At 40.5% G+C, this 24,215-nt stretch overlaps 1 protein-coding gene across 4 annotated transcripts in view; it reads left to right on the top strand.

Annotated features, from left to right (window-relative positions):
- The window catches only part of CTNNB1 (catenin beta 1), a 47,086-nt gene extending 24,360 nt beyond the window's left edge, over positions 1-22,726 (top strand). For 2 of the 4 annotated variants that reach the window (XM_040246073.1, XM_040246074.1), the window contains exons 2-16: positions 6,770-6,830; positions 7,276-7,503; positions 7,705-7,958; positions 8,090-8,328; positions 8,418-8,619; positions 9,758-9,902; positions 12,844-12,947; positions 13,027-13,365; positions 13,624-13,782; positions 15,994-16,113; positions 16,736-16,886; positions 16,973-17,094; positions 18,052-18,112; positions 18,991-19,211; positions 19,514-20,272. In XM_040246073.1, coding sequence (XP_040102007.1) covers positions 6,818-6,830; positions 7,276-7,503; positions 7,705-7,958; positions 8,090-8,328; positions 8,418-8,619; positions 9,758-9,902; positions 12,844-12,947; positions 13,027-13,365; positions 13,624-13,782; positions 15,994-16,113; positions 16,736-16,886; positions 16,973-17,094; positions 18,052-18,112; positions 18,991-19,199 — 2,346 coding nt within the window. In that variant the 5' untranslated portion in view covers positions 6,770-6,817 and the 3' untranslated portion in view covers positions 19,200-19,211; positions 19,514-20,272. Of the gene's footprint in view, positions 1-6,769; positions 6,831-7,275; positions 7,504-7,704; positions 7,959-8,089; positions 8,329-8,417; positions 8,620-9,757; positions 9,903-12,843; positions 12,948-13,026; positions 13,366-13,623; positions 13,783-15,993; positions 16,114-16,735; positions 16,887-16,972; positions 17,095-18,051; positions 18,113-18,990; positions 19,212-19,513; positions 20,273-20,796 lie in introns of those variants that run through there. The other 2 variants (XM_040246077.1, XM_040246076.1) reach the window with 2 other exon arrangements.
- Positions 22,727-24,215: the final 1,489 nt, after the last annotated feature.

Here is a 24,215-nt window from a genome sequence, read left to right as displayed (position 1 = left end):
TGTCCTTTATTGTGCCTATCTTTGGTAATTCCATTTTAATGAATTTTAAAAGGTTAACATACAAAGTTATTCTTTTTTTTAAAAAAAGTTTTGGTTTATATTGGAGTACAGCTGATTAACAATGTTGTGACAGTTTCAGGTGAACAGCAAAAGGACTCAGCCATTCATAAAAGTATCCATTCTTCCCTAAAGTCCCCTCCCATCCAGGCTGCTACATAACATTGAGCAGAGTTCGCTGTGCTATGCACTAGGTCCTCGTTAGCTATCCATTTTAAATACAGCAGTGTGTACATATCCACCCCAAACTCCCTATCCCTTCCCCCCCCGGGATCCTTCCCTCTAGTAACCATAAGTTCATTCTCTATGTCTGTGAGACTCTGTTTATAAACAAAGGTAGTCTTATTTTTAAATCATATTTGGAGTTTAAATCATATCATCTGAAATGCTGATGTATAGCTTGTTCTTGTTTTATTTAGTTATTTTTGCCATGTAAAGTGTAGAGAGTAATATAGTAAATACGATGAACTCACTACCCAGATTAACAGATGTAATTTTGCTGTTTGATTAAACACACACACACTGCTAATGAGTTGAAGCCATTTTTAATATCCTTTCCTTTCCTATTCCTTTTACCCCTGGGTATTAAGAAAATGGTGTATATTCTTTATACTTTTACTACATAAACAGTTATTTTAACTTGCATAAAATTATACTTGGAAATTATAAAATGTATTATTGTAGGTAAAGGCTATTCTGTATGCATTTTGAAATAGCTGTATTTTAAAATATCCATCTTGAATGCACACCAGTGTTGGCAGCAGCACTCTGCACAACAGTCAAGACATGGAAGTGTCCACTGACAGACACACTCACACACAGTGAGCTGCCGCTGCTGCTGCTGAGTCGCTTCAGTCGTGTCCGACTCTGTGCGTCCCCATAGCCGTCAGCCCACCAGGCTCCCCCATCCCTGAGATCCTCCAGGCAAGAACACTGGTTTAGGATGCCATTTCCTTCTCCAGTGCATGAAAGTGAAAAGTGAAAATGAAGTCGCTCAGTTGTGTCCAACTCCTAGCGACCCCATGGACTACTTAACCATAAAAAAGAATGAAATAATGTCATTTGCTGCTACATGGATGGATTTAGAGATTATCATACTAAGTAAGTTAAAGAAAAATGATTATCATTTATATGTGGAATCTAAAAAAATGATACAAATCAACTTATTTATAAAACAGAAGCAGACTGACAGGCATAGAAAAGAAAACTGGTTACCAAAGGGGAAAGGGGAGAGGGAGGGAATAGTTAGAAATAATGAGATTAACATATATATACACTGCTGTATATAAAATAGATAAACAATAAGAATTTACTGTATAGTATAACTATATTCAGTATCTTGTAACCTATAATGGAAAAGAATCTGAAACCGCATGCCTGAAATGAACATATTTTAAATCAAGTATAATAAAAAAAATTTTTAATTCAAAAACAGAAATAAAATTGAGATAAAATTAATAAAAATGAAATTAAAAACAAAACTGAAAAAATCAGTCTTTTTGGTAGCTTATATTTTAGTATAAGCTAGAGAAAAAGTTTCTACTTTATGTAGTAATTTGTTCTTAGAGTAGATAAAGTGAAAAATTGTCTTGAAAAACATTCTTTTTTTCCCCTAGAGGATCAGGACTGTATTAGGATTGTTACTGACCAAAGATTCTGTGTGAAGTTAGTCGTCATTGAGACTAACAACATATACATGTAAAGGATAAAAGCCATAATTGAATTGTTTTAAGTAGTAAATTCATATTCTCAGACACACATAGTTGGTTTAACTTCCTATATCAATGATTATCCCAGTGACTTCTTACACATAACATACGCATGTAGTGTATAAAAATGCAAAAGAACAGAAATAACATGCACATGTGTGCATAAAAATGCAAAAGAACATAAAAGTCTAGCAAGACAAATGGCTACATGTAGGGAGGGAAATGAAGCATTTATTTTTAATCTTCTCAGAATTTAGAACTTGTAGGGCAGGGGGATGTAGCTATTAAAAGTTGTCTGAGAAAGCAGCCGGTGCTTGGTAGGCCCTTGCGGTAAGCTGGTCACTAGTACAGTGCCTTCTTTGGTGACTATCAGTTTATGCTGCATCAGTATTTTTGAGCTATGTATAGAAAGTTTAAAACTTAAAAGTTCTTATTTAATCCAGTAGTTGAAGCAATCCTTAGGTGGAAGGGAAATGAAAATAAGAGAATGAATTGATATGCAAAGACATTTTTTCAACTTTGTTTGAATAGCAAGGTAAATAGGAAACACAAACTAAATATTCGAGAATCTGGAGGTGTGGTTATAGTATAGACTTACGATAAAGTGTGGATAATATTTAATAAGAGTCTACAACAAAAGGAACTGACTTTTCTATTTTTGTTAAAAATACCTAATAGTAAATTTAATAGAAAACCAAATATAACAAAATGTCATTATTATAGGAACACCAAAGAAAAATACTATTTGGCTTCCTTGGTGGCTCAGCGGTAAAGACCCACGTGCAGTGCAGGAGCCGCACAACTGATCCCTGGGTCGGGAACCTCCCCTGGAGGAGGAAATGGCAGCCCACTCCAGTGTTCTTGCCTGGAGAATCCCATGGACAGAGGAGCCTGGTGGGCTACCGTCCATGCGGTCACAAAGAGTTGGACACAACTAAAGTGACTTCGCACACACATGTATTAATTTATGGCTGAGATAGAGAAGACAGGAAAATGATCAGGAATATCCTGATTTCCCCTCGCCACAGTTCAGATTTCTAATAGGGATTTTTTACCCTGACAATAATGTAGGTGTTTTAGAGGAAGGAGTGAAAGTCTCATTAAATGTTAAGTTTTTTAACATGCATGCACGCATGTACCCACACACACACACACCCCCAGGATGGGTGGATGGATGGACCCACCACCACTACCACCACCACCACCCCCCACTTCTGAGAGTAAAAGCAGAAGGGAAACTAGCGTAAGTTGGGATTTAAACATTTTAGCATTGAATAAAAAGTGCTTAAACAGGAAGATTTGAGGAGACTATAAATTTTTAAATGGCAGGGTATTGGTGACAGTTAATAAGAATGCATATGTATGTGCTTTTAGATTTACAAAATTAGACTTTACTACAAACTATATTTTTTAAATCCCTGAAAATATATGAAAAGTTTATCAACTTTCTTACTAGATTATTGGAGAAGTGAATTGTTAGCATGAACTGCCAGTAATTTAGTATAAACTGATTCTATAATGTTTTATTTTTATGTAGCAAAGTTCCTTTAAGTAAGTAGTACTCAAACTTTTTGAAATTCAAGGTAATCAAGATAATTTTTTATTGAGATGAAATCTATATTGTGTTAAAATTTCCATTGTAGGTTTTGACTGAGGACCACTTTTTGTACAGAAGGTGAAGTAGAGCCTCCAACCATCATTTTGAAGTTAAGCTTTAAGGCTAATCTTTTGTAATGTGATATATAAGAAAATATCCTTGTTTTTTTATAGCTTTATAAAGTACTGATGTATGTAATTTGCTTTAAAATCATTCTGTAGGAAGACACCAGTATGGCATGATACTAACAGTTGTTAAGTATAGGTGTTGTGTGCAGTATAAAGTTGTGTCTGCCTTAGTGCATATTTGAAAATCTTCATAATAGAAAAAAGAAAAACCTAGCATGTTTAGGTACCCTTGCTAGAAAAACTGAAGGAAAAATTCAATTGAAGTATTGAATCCATAAGTAATTCACTGAATTACTAAGTCAATAGTTAATACTTTGAATGAGGTATGGTTCAGAATGAACTTTATCCTTAGATTGAAATTATATGTACTAGATATAAGATGAATTTTGAGATGTTCTTTATAAAGTGTATCATTAGAAAAAGAGCATATGTTAAGCAAAAAGAGAAGAATTTAAAAAAGGATGCATGCGTCCACTGCACCATTAGACTGGGTAAGTTGATGATCCCCTGGCACCCTCTTTGTTTGTCAGAGCACTCTTGGTGGTGATAAAGCTGGCAGGAAATGAAGCATTCTAAATGTAGTCTGTAGTTAGAGGTCACTTGCATCTAGGAACATTTAGTACTTCCTTTTTTTTTTTTTTTTTGAAAAGCATCATACTCCCTTTATCTTGATCGGTACACAGTGGGCTTTTCCCCATTTTCTCATATTTCTTTTTGAAGTGCATGTCAGTTGAGCCTTGATCCCAAGTTGATTCTCTTGCTTCTTTCCTTATATTCTGTGTATTTTTCCTTTATGCTCTAGGAGTTTTTCACAATTTGTTTTTTACTGAACTTAAAAAATTCTTTTAAATTTTATATTTGAATATAGCCTATTAACAATGTCGTGACAGTTTCATGTGGACAGCAAAGGGACATGTATATGTTCTCCCTCAACTTTTCATTCTTACTTATTCTCTTTATGAGGGTAATAAAGTGAAACATTGTTTCCCTCCCCACTTTACCTCAATTTTAACATTCTGTTTCTCTGGAGTCTTTTTTCCTGAAGTCTTTGGTAAGCCTTAGTTGATGAGGCACTCTAGGCCCTTAATGATTGGCAGGGTGTAGTGAAGGCAAGCCAACCCCTTGGCTGAAAGCTCTGCCTAGAGGAAGAATAAGGAAAGCTTTTTGTTGAGGCAAGATTCTGCCCTAGTTTTCTGGTCAGTATATTCAGTTGTTTAGTAAATTGATTCTCAGATTTTAGATAAATCTAGATTTGTCTGAAGAATAGTGTGAGGGTGAGTTAGTATATACTGCTGCTTATGTATATACTCATTTTCATTACTACTTTTTACTTCTCTACTTTCTGATTGACACTTGGCCTCCCACACTAGAGGGTTGCCATAAAGAGTAAAAATAATTTTTATGTGTGTTGCATAATGGTGTGTAAGTTTGAAAGTGCTAGAAAAAAATTGTATTAAGAAGTCCCCAACATACAAACTTACATATTGTAAGTTTGGAACAAAGACATGAAAATGTCTTTTCCATAATGACATTGTAAATCATGGTCAGGTTACTAGGTCAGCCCACATACATTTACCCAGTAACATGGCTAATATGTTTTGCTTTTGTATCAAGAAAAAAACCACTATAAAATGTTTATTTTTTTTTCTTAATGCCAGATATATCAAAGCACTTCTTAAACTGTGGCAACTGGAGATTTGAGTAGTTGGTTTCTGAGCCCTGTGGCATTGGCCAGAGGAGGAGCTCAGTGTGGAACATATAAGTCCCCTTCTCTAGCTGGAACGGGGAACGGGGAACCCATTTTTTCCAAGGGGTGGGAAAGAAAGGGTTAAATAACCAGTCTCAAAGATAGGCAAAAGATAAGGAGCTAAAATACAGCCATAAGTGGACAAAGAACCTAGGTTTCTTCCGTCATTATATTTCTTACCGTGTGGTTTACAGATTGCTTTCTGCATACTAGAGTGTTCATTAAAAATGCAAGTTTCTACACCCCAGTCCCATCCTACTGAATGGAAACATGGAACACATAATCCTGCTTAGTACTTGATTTTAAAATATAGGTTTCTTATTGACAGGAATAACTTTGTTACTTTCTGACCTTCATTTTGCCTTCTAAGTAAACTGTCAATTGTTTCTACTGTGGATGATAAAAACAATTGTATCCACAATTCTTGTCACCTTTAGGTGTCAAGTAATCTTTGTGGTTATAAAAATCCAGTTTTGGAAGAGCAATTCCAGGATAATCAACACATACTTCCTTTACATAGGACAGAAAATAGGACTTTATTTTTTTATTTTTTATTTTTTTTGAAAATAGGACTTTAAAGTACAGTTTCCAACTGCATTAAACACATTTAAACTTCTTTGTACATTGTTTTATGAAAAACACAGTTCACATTTAAATATCTAGTCCATATTGGTAATTTACATCTAATATTTAATTTGTAGTACAAAGTGAACTTGTTAAGGGACAGACTTTGTAATGAAGGAAATTTTGTTAGGAATATCTGGAGACCATGAGCTCTTAAACTGGTCTCATTTGCAAATAGCTGCGTAATTCAGCATTTTCCTGAATATTACACAAAAAAGCCAAAATGGAGACATAAAATTAGATGCTAAGATTTTTAATATATATGTGAATGATTTTTATATTGATTAAAGTATTCCAGACAGTAATACTTGTATTTATAATAAATTGTTGCTATAAATTTGAACTTAGAAAAGTTTTAAAAATGATGCTTCTAATTTTGTGTTACAGACTAATTTGAAAAGTAATGTTACTTCTTAGTAAACCATCTGAAATCTGTTCTGATCCAGTCACCATACCTGTTTATGATGATATTTTAGATGGCATTGTAATATCTGAAGACAGTTTTAACAGTTGACTTGTTCAGTGAAATTTGGTATTTTAAAAATCCCATTGGGCCTCTGTTGTCAAAAGAAGACCTATGATTTTTTTAGTGAAAGAAGTTAAAAGGGGAAAGGAAAGGACTTTTGAAACCCAAAGAAGGGTTGATTTTGAATAGTCTTTTTCCCCTGGCTTTATACTAAGAGGTGCTGATTAGGTTTAAGTGAAAACTTAAAAGTCTGGCAGTGATAGAGCTGTGATTGAAGTATTTAGAGGAGATCATAAGGTCTGTTTCACTGTATCACATGGTAAAAGAGGATTTGGGGCTTTTTGTGGATGTAGTCCGTGATGTTTGACAGACTATCCTAGTGACTTATAAGTATTAAAATCAAAAATTTTAAATACTAATGACTTTGATTAACTCTTTTAGGGTCGCTGAAGTACACCATACTACCTTTTTGAAAATCTTGCGTGGACAATGGCTACCCAAGGTTTGTATTGTAGTCTTTAGTTACTGAAATTGGGGCTCTGCTTCGTTGCCATTAACCCAGTCTGGCTCAGATTCCCCTGCTTTCCTCTCTCCCTGCTTACTTGTCAGGCTACCTTTTGCTCCATTTTCTGCCCACTTCTCCTAATGGCTTGATGAAATAGCAAACAAGCCACCAGCAGGAATCTAGTCTGGATGACTGCTTCTGGAGCCTGGATGCAGTACCATTCTTCACTGATTCAGTGAGTAACTGTTAGGTGGTCTCCTAAGAGTATAGATTTTTCATCCCTGAGCTGATCCTGGCCATCATTCTGTTATCCTTCGCTGTCTTTCAGACTTTATTTCTGAAAAGATTTCAGTGGGTAATATCACAGATTTTTATTTTCAAATTAAGATAACATTTTCCTGGTAGTAATATTGATGCTGTTTGATTTTTTTTTTTTTAATAGCTGATTTGATGGAGCTGGACATGGCCATGGAGCCAGACAGAAAAGCAGCTGTCAGTCACTGGCAGCAGCAGTCTTACCTGGACTCTGGAATCCATTCTGGTGCCACTACCACAGCTCCTTCTCTGAGCGGTAAAGGCAATCCTGAGGAAGAGGATGTGGATACCACCCAAGTCCTGTATGAGTGGGAACAGGGGTTTTCTCAGTCCTTCACTCAAGAACAAGTAGCTGGTAAGAATATTATTACCTTACTCAAAGCTAGAGTGCAGTTTTGAGAACTGCATAGTTACTCTTATAAAAGTTAGCATACAACAGCTTAAGTAGAACAGTGTGGTCAAGAAAAGGGAGTGATGGCAGCATCAGCTTGACTGTTGGGGTTAGGGGTTAATGCTGAGCTTATGGAGATTTGACTGTTGAATTCACCTTTTCCAGATATCGATGGACAGTACGCAATGACTCGAGCTCAGAGGGTGAGAGCTGCTATGTTCCCTGAGACGCTAGATGAGGGCATGCAGATCCCATCTACACAGTTTGATGCCGCTCATCCCACTAATGTCCAGCGTCTGGCTGAACCATCACAGATGCTGAAACATGCCGTTGTAAACTTAATTAACTACCAAGATGATGCGGAACTTGCCACACGTGCAATCCCTGAATTGACAAAACTGCTGAATGATGAAGACCAGGTAAGTAGAGACATGGCCAACTTTTTAATCTGCTTTGAAGGAAACTCTCAAGGAAGTAGTCTTAAAATGTCTATGTTACATCAGTATTTGAAAACTGAAAACTAATGTTTCTTAATTCCTGTATATTATAGGTGGTGGTTAATAAGGCTGCAGTTATGGTCCATCAGCTTTCTAAAAAGGAAGCTTCCAGACACGCCATCATGCGTTCTCCTCAGATGGTGTCTGCTATTGTGCGTACCATGCAGAACACAAATGACGTGGAAACAGCTCGCTGTACTGCTGGGACCTTGCACAATCTTTCCCACCATCGTGAGGGCTTGCTGGCCATCTTTAAATCTGGGGGCATTCCTGCCCTGGTGAAGATGCTTGGGTAAGAAAACATGGTCAGAATGCTCCAAGCTCAGGAGGAGAAGAGTGCAATCACACCATTTCTGATGAGACTTTTTTCCTTCTTCCCAGTTCACCAGTGGATTCTGTATTGTTTTATGCCATTACAACTCTCCACAACCTTTTATTGCATCAGGAAGGAGCTAAAATGGCAGTGCGTTTAGCTGGCGGGCTGCAGAAAATGGTTGCCTTGCTCAACAAAACAAATGTTAAATTCTTGGCTATTACAACAGATTGTCTTCAGATTTTAGCTTACGGCAATCAAGAAAGCAAGGTAAAAGAATTATTATGAATGTGGTTGTCATGGAGCCTTGGAGACCCCCAGTGTCATGTCCTTCTGTAGATTTTTGCAAATTTATTGTATGCCTTATACCCCGTATGTATCTCAGAGAAGTTGGACATCTCTGTTTAACTGTTTGAGTTGGTGTGTACACTGTACTAGGTGATAGGGACATAGCATGCAACCTGCTCTTAAAGCTTTCATTGTTGGGTGGAAGAGAGACACTGAAATAATAAGCTAATTTATTTAGTTCAAGTTGTAGGAGGAAGTAGAAGGGCTATATGAGAGCATGTAAATGAACCAGACCCTTTTTTGAGGGTTTATGCATATTTCTTGGAGAAAGTGATGGATGAGTTCACAGCTGTTATGGATAAGAAGGAATTGACTAAGGTGAATGAAGGTTAGGGAGAGGAAATGGCATCTGTGACAGTTCTCCTGAGGGAGGGGAGGACAGGTGAGATTTGGAAATTCAGGAAATACAGAGAGTAAGGAAGAGAAAGGGTTTGAGATAAGACTGTTGAGATAGGGCAGATCCTGCAGGGCTTAGTGGAACATGTTAAAAGAATAATGGGAAACAGTTCTTAGCAGAAGCATGCAGTGAAAAGATTTGTCTTTGGAAATCGGGGTAGACTCAGGAGGTGGGGTATGCAGGGAAGGAAAGGTGGGGATAAATATTTAATGCTGTCTCTCTTTGAGGTGGATATGATGAGGAAAGGCAAAGAGCTAAAGCATATATTAGGAGTTTTTATTAATAAGTGCCCATTTTGGTTCAGATTTCCATGCAACAAATCAGCCGTGACATAACTTTCATATCTGGGCATTATTGTTCACAACAACATGGATTTTGTTTTTTTTTTTTTTTCCTTTTACTATGATCAGTGTGGGAAGAATAATACTGGGCCAGAATTTATATATTTTGGGGAGGACTGAGGTACATGAACGTGAGTGAAATTTTGTAGAAGCAGGGCTTAAATATGACCCCAGCCTGGGGGTCTAGTTAATGATGACCAGGTATACATTTATGTCACTAAGCTGCTGAAATTCTTATATGATAAAATCAGTTGGTAATAAAGGCTTTTCTCGGGCATTTGATCAAGATTCCATGATTAACAATACATACACATCTTTCTAGCTCATCATTCTGGCTAGTGGTGGACCTCAAGCTCTAGTGAATATAATGAGGACCTACACTTATGAGAAACTACTGTGGACCACAAGCAGAGTGCTGAAGGTGCTGTCTGTGTGCTCCAGTAACAAGCCGGCTATTGTAGAAGCTGGTAAGTGTACTTGGCTATTCTGAGTTCTCATGCGTGCAGCACATGTAGTTCTCATTAGATTGTCTTTCTTAGGAAAAGGGTGATCAAACTGACCTTCACAGGCTGAAAGTAGACGGTTGTATTCAGTTTGAAGCCAAAGTTGCATTCAGACAAAGGATGTGTTCTTGACATGTTCTTTGGTGCTGTTCAAGCCTAGTTCAGGCAGAGATCATATTACCAAAAACGATGGCTGATAATAGGCTTGAAAACAGCTATTCCAGAAACACCTGAAATGTTTGTTTAAAAAAAAAATACAGATTTTTAGACTCACTTAATCAGAATTCCTTGAGTATTGAAGTGACAAGAGAGTCAGTAATAGCTGGAAATGCCTGGGACTGGAGGCCTAGGAATCTCGATTATAAGAAGTTTCCCATTGGGGAGGGAGGTGGGAGGGGTTTCAGGATGGGGAGCACATGTACACCCATGGCTGATTCATGTCAGTATATGGTGAAAACCACTACAATATTGTAGTTAATTAGCCTCCAATTAAAATAATTTAAAAAAATTTCCGAGGTTATTCTGATGCTCATTTGTTTATTCTGAAAATATTCAGCCCCTGTGTTTCAAGCTGGTATGCAGTGGGCAACAAAATAGGTATGGTCCCCGTATTTATTCTTACAGGCTGGTGAAGGAGACAGAAATCTGCAAAATGATGGGGTGATTACAAATTGGAATGAGTGTCATGAGAGAAATGAACAGCAAATAGTGTTGCAGAGTTAATGGGGCGGGAATGTCCTTCTCTGAGAGGGGGATGTTAAATGAAATCACAGAATGAGAGGGCTTCATCTATATGAGAAGTATAGGATTAAGTGCAAGCCAGATGGTCCTAAAGGTAGGAAAGAAAGCGTTGCATTCCAGGTGCTGAAGAGGAAGTCTGTGTAACTAGAACCTAGTGAGTAGTGGGATGAATAGCTCAGGATGAGGGTGATGGGCCAGAGCCAGGCAGGCCTGTGTTGTGCCGGACTTTCTAGGTCCCTGGATGATGTTTACTCATGCTTTATTGCAGCTTTGGAAACACAGGTGTTGAGTGCTTAGGTCAATTTAAGATGAAGTCCAAATCCTAAAGGGTTCCTGAAGGTTATGCTAAAGAGTTCAGTCTTTATCTTATAATGAGAAGTTGTTGTTGGCTACAGCATCACAGTGAGGTGTTTGGAATATTAATATTAGCTTCATGTGACAGTTTGACCAAAGGCAAGCAGACCAGGCTGCTGGAATGTGTTACAGGCTTTTAGGAATGAAATCATTTGATATTAAAAATATGTAGCAAAGGATGAATGTTATTTAGGGAATTGATATCTGTGAAGTGACTAAAAGGTCAGTAGGTAGCTGGAAATGTTTGCTTCTGGAATGCTAGGAAAGACTGGGTAGGGATAGAGATTAGGGAGTTCCTTTCTTAGTGGATGTGGGTAAGGGCTGTAGGGAAGTCATTGGGGTGTCTCAAAGCCATCTTCACCCTGGGCATGCTCAGTCAGAATGTGTGTGTGTTTAAGTCTCTGCAGGCTGTTCTGAAAGGCATCTGGAATTAAGATCCATTCTCTGAGAGTTGATGGTTCTAGAAGGGAGACAGGAACCAAGTCGTTTTGAAACTACTGAGCGTCAGCCCTGTGCACTCTGTTAGCAGCTGGAGCTGCTATGAGGAAGGCACCAGATAGGGAGGGTCTGGTCTGAGTGGTGGGCTCCATTATAGCTGTGAAAAGTGCTGTGAAGGAAAAGTACAAGGTGCGTGAGAATTACAGCAAGTTGACCCAATCTAATTGAGGAAATAAAACAGACCTGAAAAGATAAACAAGGAGACAAGGGTATATCCCACTGCATTTGGGTAACGAACCTGCCTGCCAATGCAGGAGACAAGAGACACAGGTTCGATTCCTGAGTGGGGACGATCCCCTGAAGAAGGAAATGGCAACCTACTCCAGTATTCTTGCCTGGGGAATTCCATGGATAGAGGAGCCTGGTGGGCTACAGTTGATAGGGTTGCAAAGGGACACAGCTGAAGTGACTTAGCATGCACAGCATTGCATGGCTGACCTAACCTAATTGAGGAAATAAAACAGATCTGAAAAGATAAACAAGGAGACAACAGAAAGTATATCCCACTGCATTTAGAAGTGATTTCAGTGAGAGAGAGATGGTGAGGTTCAGCTAGCCAGCGTGTGGGGAATTGAGCTTCCATTTAGACTCCTCTGCAGTGTAAATGTCCTTCATTAGGGTCCTAAACAAGAGGAGGTTGTGAATCTTTGAAGAGCATCTTTTGCCTTTAATACAGCCCCAAGAGTAAGCATTCTGGTGCTGCCTTTTTAGACTGTGTTTCCACCCTGTGAGTTTACATGAACTCCTTCAGGGATTTGCTCGGATGGCACCTTCACAGTCAGGTATCCTGGTTACCCTACTTTAAACTGTAGCCCCCTCCTTTGTCTTTGTTGTTTGTACACTTAACACCATTTGACATATAGTTTTAGCTTTCTAATAGTATATTTGTTTATTTTGTGCTTCCAGCTAGACCACAAGCTCTATGAAGGTATGACTTCTAGACCGTTTGCCTCCCTGATATAGCTCCAATGCAAAACAGGGCCTGGTATTAAATATTCTTGAAATGACTGGATGAAAGGAAATAAGTAATAGGAGTATTACCTACAGGGAGACTGGAGATAGTGAAGGCCTTTCCACACAGGGAAGAAACAATAGAGACATAAAACAAGTTGTCACTAGCTGAGGTGAATTAGAAAAGAGAGGGCAACTGAGCAGCATTCCAGAAAATGAAAGAAAATAAAGGACTTAGATGGAGGGGATAAGCTTTGGCAACAAAGAAGGATACCCTCTGAGACTAAAGTACACACTTAGTACTGATAGGAATTGTGAGCTAATGGCCATCATCACCTTAGATGCTTTTTACTCTTTTTAGGTGGAATGCAAGCTTTAGGACTTCACCTGACAGATCCAAGTCAGCGCCTTGTTCAGAACTGCCTTTGGACTCTAAGGAATCTTTCAGATGCTGCAACTAAACAGGTACATTCAGAGTAGACTGGTGCCTTACTGGTAAGTGTCAAACTGAATATGTACTTAGCGTCCGTTTTCATCTCCACAGGAAGGGATGGAAGGTCTTCTTGGGACTCTTGTTCAGCTTCTAGGCTCAGATGATATCAATGTGGTCACCTGTGCAGCTGGAATTCTTTCTAATCTCACTTGCAATAATTATAAGAACAAGATGATGGTGTGCCAAGTGGGTGGCATAGAGGCCCTTGTGCGCACGGTCCTCCGTGCTGGGGACAGGGAAGACATCACTGAGCCTGCCATCTGTGCCCTTCGTCATCTGACCAGCCGGCACCAGGAGGCTGAGATGGCCCAGAACGCTGTTCGCCTTCACTACGGACTACCTGTGGTGGTTAAACTCCTACATCCACCATCCCACTGGCCTCTGATCAAGGTAAACTGTCAAAGTTGAAGGTTGCAGAATTGAAAACAGACGACTTCTGACTATTACTAGCAGCCTGTCTTGGCGCTAGGGGCTGGCTGATAAGGAGCTGTACCCAGGAAATATGGGTGGGATGAGGGTAGGGGTTTGAAGTGTTAGTGTCGTCAGTTTTACTTCCAGGTGATAGTGATAGATTTAGTGTGCTAGGCATTTTAGACTAAGAACATGATTTTGTTGTATGCCAGTTCTTTACTCTCTTCTTATCTGCAGGCTACTGTTGGATTGATTCGAAATCTTGCCCTTTGTCCAGCAAATCACGCACCTTTGCGTGAGCAGGGTGCCATTCCACGACTAGTTCAGTTGCTGGTTCGTGCACATCAGGATACCCAGCGTCGTACATCTATGGGTGGAACACAGCAGCAGTTTGTGGTAGGTAAATCTTAGTGGTGACCCCTGGCCTTTTAAAAGGAATGCGTAAATCCATAGGCTGCTGAACTACTTCGGTCATTGGCTTCCTCCATTCTCCAGCTTCCTGAAGGGCTGCTTGCTATTGGCTTAAAGAACCACCATGTCTCTGTGGCTGCGGAGAATGAAAGGAGTAATATGGCCCCTGTTGATAGCTCCCTTGACATATCCTTCACATCGCTGCCGCCTCAGTCTGACAAAGGGAGTGTGGGGTGTGATTTACTGCTATGGGGTCTCATCTTGTCCATACAAAAGGTTCACCTCTGTCCAAAGTAGCAGAGGCATTAATTTGAATCCAAGTCTGTCTGATTTCGGAGCCTGTTATCCCCCACTGCAGTTCTACCTATAAACATATATTGTTAAAAATTTATTTTTAATGGGAGTGTAATTTCTGTACCATGTTTTGGTGATTTCTGCTGTCCAGTAGCATGGGTCAGCTATGAGTTTACCTACATCCCCTCCCTCTTGAGCCCCCCCACCCCAACCCCTCAGGCTGAGCTCCCTGGGGTATTCAGGCGTCTTCCCACTAGTTAGCTGTTTTACCCACTAGGTAGCATATATACGTCAGTGCTGCTTTCTCCATTCATCCCACCTTCTCCTTCCCGTTAGGTCCACCAGTTCTTCTCTACCTCTGTTCTTGCCTTGCACATACATTCATCATCTAGATTCAATATATGCATTAATATACGATGTTTTTCTCTTTCTGACTTCTTTCACTCTGTATGACAGACTCTAGGTTCATCCACCTCACTACAACTGATTCAGTTTCGTTCCTTTTTAAGGCTCATATTTCACCGTATATGTCTACCACAGCTGTTTTATCCATTCATCTATTGATGGACATCTAGGTTGCTTGCATGTCCTGGCTGTTGTAAATAGTGCTTCTATGAACTTTGGGATACAAGTGTCCTTTTGAATTACGGTTTTTTCAGGGTATATGGCCAGTAGTGGGATTGCTGGGTCATAACAGTAGTAATATTCATATTTTTAAAATGAATCTCCATACTCTTCTCCACAATGGTTGTATCAATTTATGTTTCCACAAACCGTGTAGGAAGATTCCGGCATTTATTGTTTGTAGATAACTATAAATATTTAACACATCTTTTACTGTCTCTTCCAAGAGTGGTTTAAACTATTTCCATGGACTTATAAGAATATCAACAAGAATAAGTGGTAGTATTTCAGGGATCTTTACTTGTAATCTTAGCCTGAAATTTTTGTTTTTAAGTCTGAAGCGTTGATGTCAAGTTTTCAGTCTTAAAAGTAGCTTCATAATTAAGTAAAGATACTTATGATTCCCCAGCATGTGTTTTAAGACTCAGAGTCTCTTACTTGATCAGGTTAGAGAACAAGACTTTACAGAATAGATCTTGAGATGTCGCTAGTTGTGATTAGGATGCAGTCATAGGGCACTTGGGCTTTCTCCACTCAGTACTCTGGATATCGGCCGGTCTCCATGAGGTGGCTTAATAGAATGCAAAGGGTACCTTTTAAAATCTCTTCTCTGGGAAGAAAGGAGCTTTTGTGTCATAATAAAAGTAAAGTTGGGTATAAAAGCTGCAAATTTAGCAGTAGCAAAGTTATAACCTTTTTTAAAACTCAGAAAGAGGGAAAGCAGACTGTAGTTACGTTTTGCAAAAGCTAACTTCGTTATCCCATATAGGCTATCAGTTGAAAAGTCTTGGAGGAGGTGAGTGGATTTTCTCCTGCCAACTCAGTAGACTTTTAGCAGTAGGTGGTAAAACTCTGCTAAATTTTCACGAAATACACATAGGTTTACAAAAATTGAGGGAGTACCTGAAGGGAAACACTGACAGTGTTTGCACATTACTTTGCCATCTTTGTGTCTCCTTTCTTCCCTTTACCCAGAGTGCTGGGTGCCTTGTTGGGAAGAGAGTGATCTTTGGGAGTCAGAGGTACATTGAAGCTGTACTTGGCTGTGCGCAGTTTTGGAGGTGCTGTTTGGAATGAGTGCTGACAAGAGGCCACTTTCACAAAGTGACACTCAATTAGTGGATCCATCTTCATTCCTGAACTTACTTGCAAATTCTGGGGAACTTTGGATTTATAATGTGAATAACTAGTGACTACTACTCAGAACAGAAAGCCTTTCAAGCATATATACTTTAGAGAGCACAATCCCCTATTTATTAACGATATTTCTTTTGGTAGGAGGGAGTCCGCATGGAAGAAATAGTTGAAGGTTGTACTGGAGCCCTTCACATCCTAGCTCGGGACGTTCACAACCGAATTGTTATCAGAGGACTAAATACCATTCCATTGTTTGTGCAGGTATGTCAGTTTTAAGTGAGGTGTTCTAGATTCTGTGTGTCAGTAAAGTTTCAGGATTTTAAAGATAAGCAAAGTATAAGGAAATTAGGGGCCAAAATAGTAATAATATTTCATCTCCTATCACCATTTATAAAATGGCTATGCTGCTCATGCTTTTTGTCAAGTACAAAACATAGGAAATGTGTCATGTCCTTTTAGTTGAATACATTGATGAAAATACCCTTCCTCTTCCTCGGGCAGTCTAGAAGGAGAAACACGGGGACTAGAGCCTCAGGAGGAGGAGGTTTTCCACTCTGCTTTCCGGTGTGCTCGGCTTAGAAGGGATGAAAGCTGGTCTGGGCTGCCGCAGCACAAACCCCTAGTCACCTCTGGGTTTTCCAAATCTTAATTTGAATAATACTCAGGAGAAGAGGTTTGTAGCTAAAAATGCTCCAGAAAGCCATTGCTGCCAAGCATCAGACATCAAGAACATAGAGTGTATGATTTAATGCAGGCCTCCTATTTAATACAAGTGGTACAGACATCACTGACACTGTGGACTGGGACTGTCTGTGCCACCGTGGGGTGCTTGCCATGTTTTACCTTTGGATTTGATGAGGTTTCGTGTGCATTTTCTCCTCAGCTGCTTTATTCTCCTATTGAAAATATCCAGAGAGTAGCCGCAGGGGTCCTCTGTGAGCTTGCTCAGGACAAGGAGGCTGCAGAAGCTGTTGAAGCCGAGGGGGCCACAGCCCCGCTGACAGAACTACTCCACTCTCGGAATGAGGGCGTGGGTGAGTGGGAGAGGGGCAGCGCCTTCAGCTTGTGCACAGCGAAGCCCCAGCTCTTCCTCAAGGACCTTTCTTCCTTCCTCTCCCAGCAACATATGCAGCTGCTGTTTTGTTCCGAATGTCTGAGGACAAGCCACAGGATTATAAGAAACGGCTTTCAGTTGAGCTGACCAGTTCTCTCTTCAGAACAGAGCCAATGGCTTGGAATGAGGTAGGCAGTGTGAGCACGTTTATTTGATGGTTCTCTAGAGCACCAAGGCAGTTTGTGGTTTCCTCTCAAATGACTCAGTGCACATTCATATGTCCTTGGCTTGAATATTCATTCTTTACACTATCTTAGCAACTGCTGTAAGGAAAAACTACAGCTTTATACAGCTTGTTTAGAACAAACAAGTTAGAATTTGTAAGGCAGGCAGATGAAAAAGTTAACAGATTAAAAAACACTTTTCAAAATGTTGTGAGGAAAGGGGCAGTCGATTAAAAGCTGTTAGTTGGAGGTCAGTTTATCAGTTTTTTAAAAAAATACTGTTTTTCCCCTACTTTTCTACTTGAATTTCTATTAATCTGTTCAGTATTTGTCCTTGATACAAATTGAAATAGTCAAACCACCCTGAAAGTTGATACAGTTATTGTACATAATCATAAGGTAGATTATAAAGAGAGAGGCTATATATTGTTAGGGAAAAAGAAGCAAACTGCTAAACAGTAATATTAGTAATATATTAATTGCATGTTTAATAGATAATCTCAACCGTTCCAACTTGAGCTCTGAACATCCTCACCCAGCCCTTTCTCCAGACCTGTTCCACACAGTTAATGGCAACTAAGTTCTTGTAGTTGTGCAGGCTCTGGGGATCTTTCATAACACATTCTGTCAGCAACTCCTATTGGGGGTAGAAACAAAACACCTGTTTTGTTTCCTGTTATATCTCTAGCACCTAAAAGTACTTGGTAATACATATTTGCAGAAAGAATAAATTACAAAGTATTTCTGTGATTGTGTACATCTGTATTTTGAAGAAATTCTGCACTTTGTAAGTAGTTCTACAATGTTTGAGTCCTTTATTCCTTTTGTAATCTGAAAATAAGTATGTTTTCAAAATATCAGAGAGTATCTTTTGAGTTGAGAATTTCCATTTTGCTTCCTTGCCTGTACCTGTTCATCTAGACTGCTGATCTTGGACTTGATATTGGTGCCCAGGGAGAACCTCTTGGATATCGCCAGGATGGTATGTATCTCATATTTCTTGATTATCTCCAGATCAAGCTAAAGGTCCAGAGCTTTGTCAGAAGAGCTGTTTTGCTTGTCTTGGGAGGACCTGTTGGCAGGAAAGTAGTGGTAGCAATTAAAGGCAGTTCTTAAATTCTAGAGTCAGCAGTAATATCTTTATTGGTGCACAGGGAATCCTGAGCCACACACCAAGCAAGCACTGGATCATGCCAATAAATGTGTGTCACTGCTGCCAGACTTCTGCAGTACCGTGTTACAAGTTGCCTGGCTTTCTATTCCATTTTTTGTTCAGAGAACCCTTATATAATACCTGTGTCTACAATTCTAGACTCAGATCTGGGATGCGTATTTACATAGCTTTTCAGAAAACTCTGAAAATCTAAGTAATTCAAATTTGGGTATATACTGTTTATCTTAAACTTATAATCTTAACTGTTTTTTTCCTAGTTAATAAACACTTAAAGCTCATAAGCTTCTTACCTGGACAGGTATATAAATGTTAAGCCTTTGGATAAAAACATGCAAAGGTTTAATAGGAAACTGGCACGTTTTCTTAGTACTTCTGTGGGTATCGCCTAGACTTTATAACCAACACACAGCTGTTGCCACTGCTCAGCAGCCGGTCTCTGCCCAGGGAAAGGCCAGACGTCCAGAACTGGAACCTGCTGGTCTGCCTTTGGTGGAAACAGGCCGTGTGGCTCCTTGTGTGGCCTGACACTGGGAGTGACTCAGCTTAAGAAAGCAAGCAGGTGAAGAGGTTAGAAGGAATGCTTTCTGACATGTTGGCTATCCTGGGATTCCCCCTAACTGTGCTCACGTCATGTCTTCACTCTCTCTCTCCCCCCTCACCCACCGTGTCGCTGCCCCAACTCCCAGATCCCAGCTATCGTTCTTTTCACTCCGGTGGGTACGGCCAGGACGCCTTGGGGATGGACCCCATGATGGAGCATGAGATGGGTGGCCACCACCCCGGTGCTGACTATCCAGTTGACGGGCTGCCAGATCTGGGGCATGCCCAGGACCTCATGGATGGGCTGCCCCCGGGTGACAGCAATCAGCTGGCCTGGTTTGATACTGACCTGTAAATCATCCTTTAGGTAAGAAGTTAAACAAGCCAGTTTGGGTAAAATACTTTTACTCTGCCTACAGAACTTCAGAAAGACTTGGTTGGTAGGGTGGGAGTGGTTTAGGCCTATTTGTAAATCTGCCACAAAAAAAGATACGTACTTTGAAAGATGTCTTGGAACATTTGAATGTTCTCAGATTTCTGGTTGTTAGGTGGTCATGTGTGGAAGTTATTAACTTTAATGTTTTTTGCCACAGCTTTTGCAACTTAATACTCAGATGAGTAACATTTGCTGTTTTAAACATTAATAGCAGCCTTTCTCTCTTTATACAGCTGTATTGTCTGAACTTGCATTGTGATTGGCCTGTAGAGTTGCTGAGAGGGCTCGAGGGGTGGGCTGGTATCTCAGAAAGTGCCTGACACACTAACCAAGCTGAGTTTCCTATGGGAACAATTGAAGTAAACTTTTTGTTCTGGTCCTTTTTGGTCGAGGAGTTACAATACAAATGGATTTTGGGAGTGACTCAAGAAGTGAAGAATGCACAAGAATGGATCACAAGATGGAATTTATCAAACTCTAGCCTTGCTTGTTAAATTTTTTTTTTTTTAAATATCTGTAATGGTACTGACTTTGCTTGCTTTGAAGTAGCTTTTTTTTTTTTTTTTTTTGCGGTAACTGTTAGTTTTTTAAGTCTCTTGTAGTGTTAAGTTATAGTGAATACTGCTACAGCAATTTCTAATTTTTAAGAATCGAGTAATGGTGTAGAAACACTAATTCATAATCACTCTAATTGTAATCTGATAAAGTGTAACATTGTGTAGCCTTTTTGTATAAAATAGACAAATAGAAATGGTCCAATTAGTTTCCTTTTTAATATGCTTAAAATAAGCAGGTGGATCTATTTCACGTTTTTGATCAAAAACTTTATTTGGGATATGTATGGGTAGGTAAGTCAGTAAGAGGTGTTATTTGGAACCTTGTTTTGGACAGTTTACCAGTTGCCTTTTATCCCAAAGTTGTTGTAACCTGCTGTGATACAATGCTTCAAGAGAAAATGCGGTTATAAAAATGGTTCAGAATTAAACTTTTAATTCATTCGATTGTGTCACCTTTTTTTCCTTGTCACTAAGCGGTGTGTGAGGGTTATAAGTTTTCCTCAGGATGAAGTTGAACTGAGTAAACAGATAGTGAAATAATTTAAGTTGTAATGATGGAAGAACCTTCCTGCTAATAGATGGAATTGTTTTGTCAAGTTTCTTTACACTTGGTCCTGGGTTAAACTGCACCAAAATGTTTTAGCTTTGCACATTTAGCTGTGTAGGAGGAGAGTCCACCATCTCTAACTGAAGGATTCTGGGCTTACAGTCTATGGCCAAGACTCCTTCAGCCTGACTGCAGGTATGTATATAATTCTGTCCGAGTGACCAGAGGCCTCATGGTTCAAAGGCATCTCGTTCTTTGGCGACACAGGACGAAGTGTGTTAGTTTCTCAGTTGTGTCTGACGCTTTGTAACCCTGTGGACTGTAGCCCACCAGGCTCCGGGGTCCATAGGGTTCTGAGCTCCAAATAAGCATCCCACCCCCAAACTCCATCACATGGTCTCATTCCTTTAAGGTAATAATGAAGAATTACCCACCTGGATTTGGACTTCAAGCACAGAAGTGTGATTCATTTGGAGCGGGGAATTCCTTCAACTCCACTTTGAACTGATAATTAAGATGGTTTACCTGTCGATGTTTATCTGAACATAATCAGAGCGAACTAGAATGGGCCTTCTTCCATTGCTCTCTGCCAGGTGAGCCTGTCATCCTGGTGGTAGGTCTGACAAGTTTTTAGTTCATCCCTGAGGGCAGAGTCAGTATACCTGTTAGAACTTGTGTTTTGGGGCTTTAAAAAGAGTGAAAGTGTTTGTACTGAGAGAGAGCTGTTTCTGATTGACTGTGTATTTAAACATGTACTTAGTTCCATGTTGTTGGATGAGGACCCTGTATAAAAGCTTTATAAATTCTTCCCTGTGGTCTAATTGGGATGAGAGGGAAAACATTTGTGTATTTGGTGAAGGGGCAGTTCTGCTCCCAGTGAGTGACGCAGAGAACGGAGGCGGCACGGCAAGAACTGTTAGGTCAGAGTGCAGAGCTTGGTAGTGAGCTCAGCTTCTAACGGAAAGAACCACAGCAGGGTGTTCTATTTAAAGAACTTTTTAAAACCAGAAAATATTTCAGAGCTCTGCCTAAAATCATCATAGTTTTGAAGTTCCATGTAAAAACTTAGTATGAAGGTTAATCTGATTCAGCAAAGTAGCTCTGCAGTGTACTGAAAAGGACAAAGGGACAGGAACAGCCAGGACACTTGTGAAAAATGAGATAAGGGGACTTGTTCTATAAGCTGTTAAGGCATGACTGTGAAACCTGAGGTAAAGCTAGAGGTAGCGAACACATTACTGACCGGAGATGTAGCAGCACATTTTTAGAGAGGGATAGAACTAACATCACTGTCAGAAACTGTTAGAGCGCACAACTTAAGACCGTCATTATTCACATTTTGTTCTGTTCGCTTTTTGTTCCAACTTTGTATTATAAATGTAAAGTTTTCAAAATTTTGAGCAACATATATATACTAGTGTCTCAGAAGATGAGAGTTCTTCAGAATATAGTTCTGATTCAGACAATGTAAATATACCAGCAAAAAACCTTAGTGATTGATTCTGATACAGAAAGAAGAAAGAAAAAAGAAAACTCACGATTCTGGAGAATGCTTCTTTGCTTCTGCAGAAGAATGGTTTGAAGACAACATTTCACAAAAATCAGAAGACTAAAGGTGTGTCAGGGGGAACTACTGAATGTAATAACCTGCAAAATGTTAGTGAAACAGTAGAATTTTAGCCAGTTAAGAGAAAAATTGCCAGCCATGGGGGTGTGTTTCTGAAAAAAAAAAAATCACGTGATCAGTAGTGAGTTAATACTGCTATTGGCACCTGAATAGAAGTGTACACTAAGGGAACAGAATAAGATGAAGACAGTAGACACTTGCAAGGTAGCACAGAAGGTCAGTGTGAAAAAGGGACTTTTCAGTAAACTGTGGAACAGGTAGGCAGCCATTTGGATAAAATTGAAGTTAATAATGGATTTTTTTTCCTGCATTAAGGTATAAAAGCCCACACCAGACACCCATGTGTCCAGTAACTGCAAGAGAACAGCCACAATGCAGTATAACACAACGGTATGGTTGTGTCTCACATTGATACTGAGCAAAAAACAAGTCACCAAGGCATGCTGTAGGACTGTATAGGTGCAAACCATCCACAGATGGGAAAATGAAAAAAAGTTACCAGAAAAATCAGAATAGTGATTTATTACCTGGAGATGGAGGTGTGTAGGATGTTTGATCCCATTGCAGTGACCACCACTGAGCTGAAAAATAAAGCTTTTTCGTGTTGGAGGAGGTGTTTGATCTGGAAATTTGAATCCTTGATAGTGAAAGATCTTGAGGTAAATATGCTCTTGCACTTTTGTCGTGATTAGGGTAATAAAAACAGAAGATCTGCCCCACACTGTATAGTCTATAAGCCAACAGAAAGCTGAGTTGCGCCACTGCAGGTGTTCTGTTCTGGTAGGTGAGAACCTAACTGCCTTGCTTGAGTGAACACCTGGCAAACGCGATTAGAAAATAATGGCTGCAGGGGTGCGGGGCACTGAAGGTAGTGTTTCCTTTTCTTGGCATCAGATGTGGTGTCCATGCCACCTCCCCATCTGGTGAGAAAGCTAGAGGGAGGGGTGGCAGGCCGCCTCTGCCACCTCAGCATCCCGCCTCTGAGGGGTGGAGGTCGGGTCACATCAAGACCCCAACTCTGCCTGGGTCCTGGTTCTGGGTCGAGGCTGTTGGGGCCAAAGCCTCCTCACGTTTGGTGAGTCTTGTCCCCCAGCAACCAAGCCTCCCCCTCCCGCCAGTTGCTTCGTGAGGCTCCTGCCTCACTCAGCCTAAATCCCCATATCGAGAGACTGACTTCTACGTAGTTTTCTGTGGTTTGAGTAAGGAGAAAACAAGGCATTTTGCTTCAAGTGGGGGCAGGAGAGACCCAGACCTTTGACCAGAGCCTTGACCAGCAGAGGCCCCACTTTCTGACCTGTGCCACAGGGCTGACAGCTGCCCTGCAACCCTAAAACTGACTTGAGAACCTCATGAGTTGACATGGTGACCTCAGAGTAATACGGGAGACATAGCTAGACAAGTACCAAGAACCCTAAGAAGTAAATCCCCCCTGCTACTGCTTGGCTGCCAGATTCTGCCCAGGAGACCTCCCAGGCCAAAGTCACCCCAAACAGATCTTCCCAGGGGGCCAGTTCACTGGGTGTGTACTCAGGCTGTAAGCTGAGGCGAGGTCTCAGAGCTTGGGCCTGCTGTGAGTGGAGAGAAGGCAGCCTGGTGTGGCCTCGCAAGTCCTCTCCACACACGGTGTGCTTCTGCTGCCTTCTTTGCCCTTACTCTGTGATGCCTCTCCTCCCTGGGGGGCTCAGCCAGCTCTTCTCAGAGCCTAGGAAGCCACAAAGTGGTGTGGGCCTCCCATGCGGGGCAGCAAGGGTTACCGTCCTCAACATCCTCCTTGCCCACCCAGACAGTTCATGTCCCCTACCTCAGCTCAGCAGGATTGGGGCTCTTGCTTTCCATAAGGTGCCTTTGTGAGAAGGACATAAAGGATCCCCTAACTCCAGGAGGACAGAAGAGCCTTACGCCAGGGTGCAAAACGTGACATGGGCTAGCTTCAGCCCCTGACACCCTGGGTTGAGCACCCTTGGTGGACAGAAGCCCTGCTAGGGACTGGCTTCTCACCCTGTGCCTCTTCTGATAGGCCTTTCCTCCGAGAAGCAAGGCTGGGTACTCGCAGCCATGTGTGGTCCACTTAGCATGGTTTTGGAATGTTAAAGCTTTCCTGTTTCACCTTAAGCAGCAGAGAGTCCCTGCTCAACGCAGAAGCGTAAAGAAGATTCCATTGCTCTGAAATACCTTCTGGGAGGACTCGGCCCAGAACTCCAGGG

Source organism: Oryx dammah, unplaced genomic scaffold, assembly GCF_014754425.2.
Source record: "Oryx dammah isolate SB20612 unplaced genomic scaffold, SCBI_Odam_1.1 HiC_scaffold_9, whole genome shotgun sequence".
Taxonomy (NCBI): domain Eukaryota; kingdom Metazoa; phylum Chordata; class Mammalia; order Artiodactyla; family Bovidae; genus Oryx; species Oryx dammah.
Note: the sequence above shows the minus strand (reverse complement) of the source record. Positions and strands in the feature narration are given on the sequence as shown.